Here is a 7,033-nt window from a genome sequence, read left to right on the forward strand (position 1 = left end):
TAAAAAGTAATTAAATCATATTTGTTATTTTATTATTTGTATTATTATTATATTATTACATTGAGGTTTGCCCGTCATTTTCATAATAATTAACTTATTCTATTTTATTAAATTATATTAAATTATATTCTATTTTATTCTTTTTTTTTATTTGAAGAGATGATGGCTCATCCACTGATGCAATGTTGTGACCGTTGTGACACACTTGCTTACTGTGTTCCTATTGGTTCATTTGCACGTCAGTCAAATCATAGTGGGCAGGAGTTGAGTATTTTAGCCAATCAGATCGCACTCACACGGCACTGCCCCTCCGACAGTCAGAAACATGGCGTTACGGGAGCTATCATCGCTGGAGAAATATTTAGGATTGAAAAAGCCGAACAAGTACAGCACACAGGGGGACAAAAAGGTGACACGATAATACATCCTTGTTGGGTCCAATGTTGGCTTTAAACCGGTGTTTTATCTTATAGGACGCTTGTAAGCTATGTAATTAGCACACAGTAGCTAGCTAGAGAGTGCTAACAAGCTAGTCATGTGTTATTACAATACTGGCAGTTCAGTGGCTTTTCTAAATGTTACCATCAGTCTTGAGTCAGTAGTGTTGTCGTCAGTTGGGCTTGATAACGACACCAGGCAGAAACATTTAACACCAGATGTTTTATTTCTACAACTCAGCAAAATGGAAATAGCTCAATCTTGTGCGCATGCCCGTCCATTAAAGTCAACTGATGGGAGGAGAGCTGTCACTTTCTGTAGCACCATACATTATCCTACTTGCATATGAATACTTTAGAAACGCGACCTCATTTAATTAATTAATTTGAATAAATGAAAAATGGATATTCACATGCATTTATTAGACACTTCTTCAGAGGCATACTCATTTATCAATACATGTGTAAAAAAAACATTAAGCACCTTTAAAGGGTGTTTAAAGCAAAGATGATGTCTGATAGTTAATTGAGTTTGAATGAATAAATAGATTTCTCTGTTTTTCACTGTCTCCATCTCATTGCCCTCTTCATGCAGGTGCCTGTGCTACAGAATAACAATGGTCCTCCTCTGGTAGGGCTGGGGACAATCGCCTCTCACCTGGTGAAGGAGGCCAAGCGCCCAAACCTGCTGGGAGACTCTGCAGAGAGCAGGGCTGTGGTGCAGCAGTGGCTGGAGTACAGGGTCACCAAGCTGGATGGATGCACGAAAGAAGACACGAAGGCCATCCTGAAGGTAGAGAAGAAGAAATTGTTGTTGTTTCCGAATTGCAATAGCTGTTGTATTATAACTGAAGACTCTGATGAAGCTGTACCTACCATTATCCCAGATTTTATTGGTTGTTCCCAAGCTAGGATTTGTGAAAGGAAAATCATTTAAATAAATCATTCCCTACTTTTGCATTTTAGCTTCTCTCACATCCACTCCGGTGTACACCGGGCTACTGTGTGCGTGCGTGCGTGCGTGTGTGTGTGTTTCTCTCAGCATGACACACTGTTGTGGCATGGCTGAGGAGTCATGCTGTGTGGCAGCATGTTATCTGGACAGGCCTCTTAAATATTTTAATGGTGCCACTTACAGAAGGAAGTCGCCCTGAGCAGCTCAGTTCTGGTGCCTGGTGCCCCCTGTCCTGTCCCGCTGCTCGAGCTCCGTCTTTAACACTCTTCTCTCAAGCACACTAGTCATCTCCCATTAAATTGTCCAGACACAGAAACTGTCTGCAGGACTTCTTAAACTTTCACACCCCAGGATGCAAATAAGAATAGCTCATAGTGGAGACCTGTTTCTGAAGTGGGCATCTTGTCACTCATGTCATGTGATAATAAACACGCCCCGAACCCAAATTTAAATGAACATTGGGGAACGTCTGTCACCTCAAACCAATTAGGCTAGTGCAGGGTGGCTTCCTGCCGCCACAGCAGTTGTTTGGTTTTATGAAGCAACATTTTTCTAGAATACAGCCAATTACACCAAGGTCAGTTCCCACTGTCTTTAGTCAAAGGAGACCACCAACATCTTGAATAGATGTATTACACAATTTAAAGGAAGAATACAAACTTCTTCATTTAGAAATGTCTGAGCTTGGGGACAACAGTAATGGTTGCCTGAACGCACAGGACCAGTTCAACGTTGTATTGAGACGGTAACTGTGAGGTTAAAATAGAGAAGTGTCTGTGGAGTATTCTGACAGCAGTCACAAACTGTCAAGAGTAGAAAAGTATATCACAAAGAAATGCGCCCAGGCATATAATGCACTGCAATAGTAATGCAAATATACTTTGGGGTATTCATATTTATTTATTAGTTCTATTTCTGTGTAATGTAAAAATGAACAGCTGTGCTTTTCCTGCCTGTACACAACATACCCAAAGGGCAAAAACGAATTATTGGACATTTGTTTATATTGTTATGAGTTTCGGAAAGTTTCTGCCCCTGACCCGGTTGTGGTGGAGTAATAGTCTATGTAAATTATGTTATACACTTTGCCTGTATTGCTTTTGCAAATGTATCTATAATAAGAGTTTGCAGTTGAGGCGGGGGCAGGTGGAGAACGACCCAGGTTTGGAGCTCCATGTGCTGGGTGGGGGTGGAAGGAGAGCTGCCTGTCCTCTGATGCTCCACTGGGCTTCAGCTCCATGGCTGTAGGCTAGGAGAAGCCAGGGTCTGACTGTGGAAGGGGAGGAAGTCTGCCGTCTTCATGCCTTGTTTGGCATCACCCACTCTTGCCGCACAATAACTCCATTTGCCCCCAAGATGCTCCGTGTGCGTGGAGTGTTCCCTTCGCACAATGTCCAAGTGCTAAAGATGGTCCCTTCCCCTGGGACCAGCACTTCCATGCACGACTTTGCACAGACATGGACTGAGAAAAACACATCACGATGCCCAAGTTTAGGACGGCTTCATTAGAGAAGCGAGTTGTAGTCATTTGGTAGCGGAGTAAACAAATAGCCTGTTTTGTACAGCATCTGTGCTAGGTCGCCAGTTATGGGCAGGGATGCTAAACCCCCTCAGGTTACATATTATTCCTACCCACATAGCACACAGACACACACGCTAGCTCGGCCTCACGGACCTCACGCACACACAGATATATAGGTTAACGAACCTGCTGTCATTCTCCCTTATACCGAAGATCTGTCCGTAAAGAGATTTTAATATACATTTTATTTCAAGGAGCTGCATATATTTACCTTCTCTTTTTTTTGTCAGCAATGCCTTCTTAAAGACTCAATTTGTACTATAAATCCATAACAGTGTTTATCGAGATGCAATATAAGTCATGGCCAACAACAACAACAACAACAACAGTCTCTTCATTAGCGATTCATGTAAATGTAATTTCTCCCCCTAATGCATTCATCAGTTGTGTCAAGACAAGCGTGTTTACATAGAAATGCGTTCCGTGATGCATAAATTAATGACCTCATTTGCATAGCTGGTAATGTTGTGAGCATTCTTCTTGCAGGACCTCAACCTCTACCTGCAAGACAAGGTCTACATGGCAGGCAACCAGTTCACCTTAGCGGACACTTTCATGTACTTTGGAATACATCCAATCATAGTAAGTGCATTTTCTTTAACATCTTGAAGTGTCACACCATTCAGATTTGGTAGGTTATTATCATGTTAACATTGCTGAGTCTTAAAAGAAGCGAGATGGTTCAAGGAGATTTGGATTTGGTTCAAGTTAGCTTTGGGTCAGGGTTCACTTTTCACTTTAAAAAAAGGTACATTTTATATTTAACGTATTTGTAACCTAACTTGTGTGTATGTAGATAAACTGTTGCCCATTCAGGTGAACTTCTAGGACACATTTCAATATTTTTTTAAGTTAAAATGACTGAAACTCAAAAAAAGACGCTTAAATTGGAAAGACTTAGATGTTATATGTCTCTAGTTTTCTACAGTCACATGAAATTGAACATTGAGGGGTAAATGTGATTGATTTGATATGTCTCTGCGCCGTTCTCACCACCATTTTCCAAGGTCTCCATCCATCCCTTCATCCATCCTTTCCCTCCCTATCAGCACTCACTTCAGTCAAACCGCAACTTTAATAAGCAATTTGTCACAGCGCATAACACACAATTAGACCAGTCATATGGCCAAAGGGTACCGAGAACAAGTTGGCAAACAACACACTGGTTATAAACACATTCCCACTTCTCTTCAGAGAAGTAAAGCGATGTGGCACAAAGTGATGTCTTAAGCCTCAGACCAGGGAGAAGGAAGTTCGTTATGCCTTCCAGTATTCAAAGAAAGTGAGACCAGAAATGGGGGGGGGACGGGATGGGACAGGGGGAGGGAGGGAGCGCTCACATGTTGAGAGATGTCAGTGGTTGTGGCGGAGATGGAAGTTTGCCCCCCCGCCACCAGGCAGAAGAGCGTCACTTTGGTTTCAATCAGTGCGGGTTTTAACCTCGGGGACACGGGGTCAGCGAGCCCCACCCTGGAGGTTGTCTCAGTCCAGTTAATGAGAGAACGAAAAGGAACATGTCGAATACGATTTTTCCAAAGATGTCCCAATAAGTTCTGGTATTATCCTTTTTTGTTTTATTTTAGCACCAAATTGAATAACAAGAAAACATTAATATGAAGTTATTTTTAAACGGATAGCTCCTTAATGGTGTGAATAAGCCGCACAGTACAGTTCACTTGAAGCCTGAAGAAGTCAAAGTATTTTAGCAAAAACAAAAGAAACAAAAACCTGAAAAAGTCAGAAGGGAAAAAAAAGAAATATTTATCTTTCATTTATACAAAATAATGGTCAATAAAAATTGTGAAACTATTAGATCCCAGTTTGTGTCTTTAAATGTCTAGTTTTTGTCTAAAACCCAAAGATATTCAGTTTATCTTTTAGATACAAAAAAAAAGCAGGAAATCTTCATATTTAAGAGGCTGGAACAGCATTTTATGCATTTATTAGTGGAAAAAATGAATTATTGGATTCAATTATTAATTGATTATATGAATATTTCTGATTATTTTTCTTTGGTCAACAAATTGTTTCAGCTCCAAATAAATATTGGCTGGTCCAAAATAAATGTATTTCATTTATTACAGCACTATGCCCTTTATATTAATAGCAAACTGTAGATATTGTATATATTACAAAAAAGTGGTTTATGTTTTTTTTTCTTTATATAAAAAAGCCCTTTCTCTTTCACCCAGGTGGATCTGTCAGTCCAGGAGAAGGAGCAGTATGTGAACGTGGCCCGATGGTTCGACCACATTCAGCGCTGCCCCGGCGTCCGACACCACCTCCCCCCTCTCGTTGTGCTGAGGAACAGAATCTACACCAGCAAACACCACTGAGACCCCCCCCCTCCCAGCATGATAACATTACGAGCCGGTCTGTCTTCTGGACCAGACCTGGGCAAAATATCTAAAAGTGTTTTTTATCATCATCCCTATCTGAGGACTTTCCCACATCTGTATCCAACATCTTTTATTTCACGATTCCTGCCTTAATGTCTTGTCCCGGTCGCAAACCTGTACACTTCCTGTTCCTTTAAATGGTGTTTAACCAGGAAGAGCTAACGCCGCCCTAACAGCCTGAGGTACTGAAACTCCTTTAAGGGATTGCCTGCTAATAAAAATGAAATTCACTTCATTTTCATTTTGTATTATATTGCTTTTTCCATTTACATCAGATTTTAACAATTAGTTGGAAGTGGAAGAAAGAAGGTTGTCTTAACCTCTCAATATTTTCCTTCCTGATTAAAATATTTGTGGAAGGTTTGCTGTCTTAACCTTGTATCAGTAGCAAAAATGTGAGACAGCAACATTGGTCTAATTTCTTTTTTTTTATTATTATTTTGTGCGACTTTTGGAAGTTGTTTACAAAGGGAAGGCTGTACGGTTTTGAAGTGCTGCTAGCTTGTTCGAAAGGTGTTTCTATTTATAAATGGTGATTATTTTTGTTTTGTTTAATCTGAGCTATGAACATGTAATGGAATCAAGACTTAATAAAATGTTACTTAACTGACAAGTGCATTATGTCCTTAGGAAAAGCAGCGTCCTTCATGACATATCAATGCATTTACAGCAACAGTTTGTCTAAATAAAAGTGGTTACTGGTTCAAAACCATAACCCCATAATGTGCACAGTCACTGAGTCCACATTGTTCTGTCATCTCTCAGCTCACATCTCTTTCAGGACATTTTATTCTTAAGATTGTTTGCATGCAGCCATTTCAGTGGACAGTTTAGTGTGAGTGTTCCTGATTGCATCCTCTCTGCGTCCCACTGCCTCTCCACCAGTCGTGTGGGCAGCAGTGAGCAACTCAGAGTCAGAGATCAGAGTGAGGCTCCAATCAGTCCCACTACCACCACTGTTGATGCTGCAGGCCAGAGGGAGGGCAGCGGGCTCACCAGCTGCCACACAGATCCAGCCAGCCAAGGCCAGAACCCGGGCCCCTGGGCGACAGCCAGCCACTGTGTGTCATTTCAACCCTTGCGCTCCCACGGGGCTGCTGGAGAGAGAAGGACGCAGGGAGGCAGTGAGAGAGGGAGGGAGGGAGGGAGGGAGGCCACAGAGAGAGGGAAAAGAGCACCCAGAGGCCGAGGGATCTTTTTGTGACATGTGAACAATGATCCGTGCCTCAGAAAGCCTTACTGCTGCTGGCTGGGTGTTTGCTATTATCACCGTTAACAGGCCAAGTCGTGCCTGTGGGGGAAGGACCTGTTAATGATAAGTAGTCATTAAAAAATAAATCTCATTGAGTTAAGGTAACTCAATGGTGATTGACAATGGCCCAACTGCATGTGGTATTGGATGTAGTGCCTGGATTCAAATTCTTTATCAAATGTGTAAAAGTGTAGTTTTTGGAGACAAGAAAATGAAGTTTCAGGCTCCTCGAACAATGCAACACACACTTTACTTAACATGAAAAGATTAAATAGTCCAAAAAACAGAAGTTCAAGTAAGTTGCAGGGAAAAAATGAAATATATAAATAGCTGGTGGCGACGTTTGTAGGGAAAAACAATAGGCAATGCACAGTTGGGATTTAAATTCCAAAAGCACACTTTCAGTTA

General features: G+C 41.4%; 1 protein-coding gene across 1 annotated transcript; it reads left to right on the forward strand.

Moving 5' to 3' along the window:
• The first annotated feature begins 300 nt into the window (after positions 1 to 300).
• On the forward strand, positions 301 to 6,108 carry eef1e1 (eukaryotic translation elongation factor 1 epsilon 1). The gene is made up of 4 exons (XM_010791403.1): positions 301 to 409; positions 1,033 to 1,230; positions 3,461 to 3,556; positions 5,167 to 6,108. The coding sequence occupies exons 1-4, from the start codon at positions 326 to 328 to the stop codon at positions 5,308 to 5,310; spliced, it is 522 nt and encodes a 173-aa protein (XP_010789705.1). The 5' UTR covers positions 301 to 325; the 3' UTR covers positions 5,311 to 6,108.
• The last annotated feature ends 925 nt before the right edge of the window (positions 6,109 to 7,033 follow it).

This window comes from Notothenia coriiceps, unplaced genomic scaffold, assembly GCF_000735185.1.
Source record: "Notothenia coriiceps isolate Sejong01 unplaced genomic scaffold, NC01 NC01_scaffold00035452, whole genome shotgun sequence".
Lineage (NCBI taxonomy): Eukaryota > Metazoa > Chordata > Actinopteri > Perciformes > Nototheniidae > Notothenia > Notothenia coriiceps.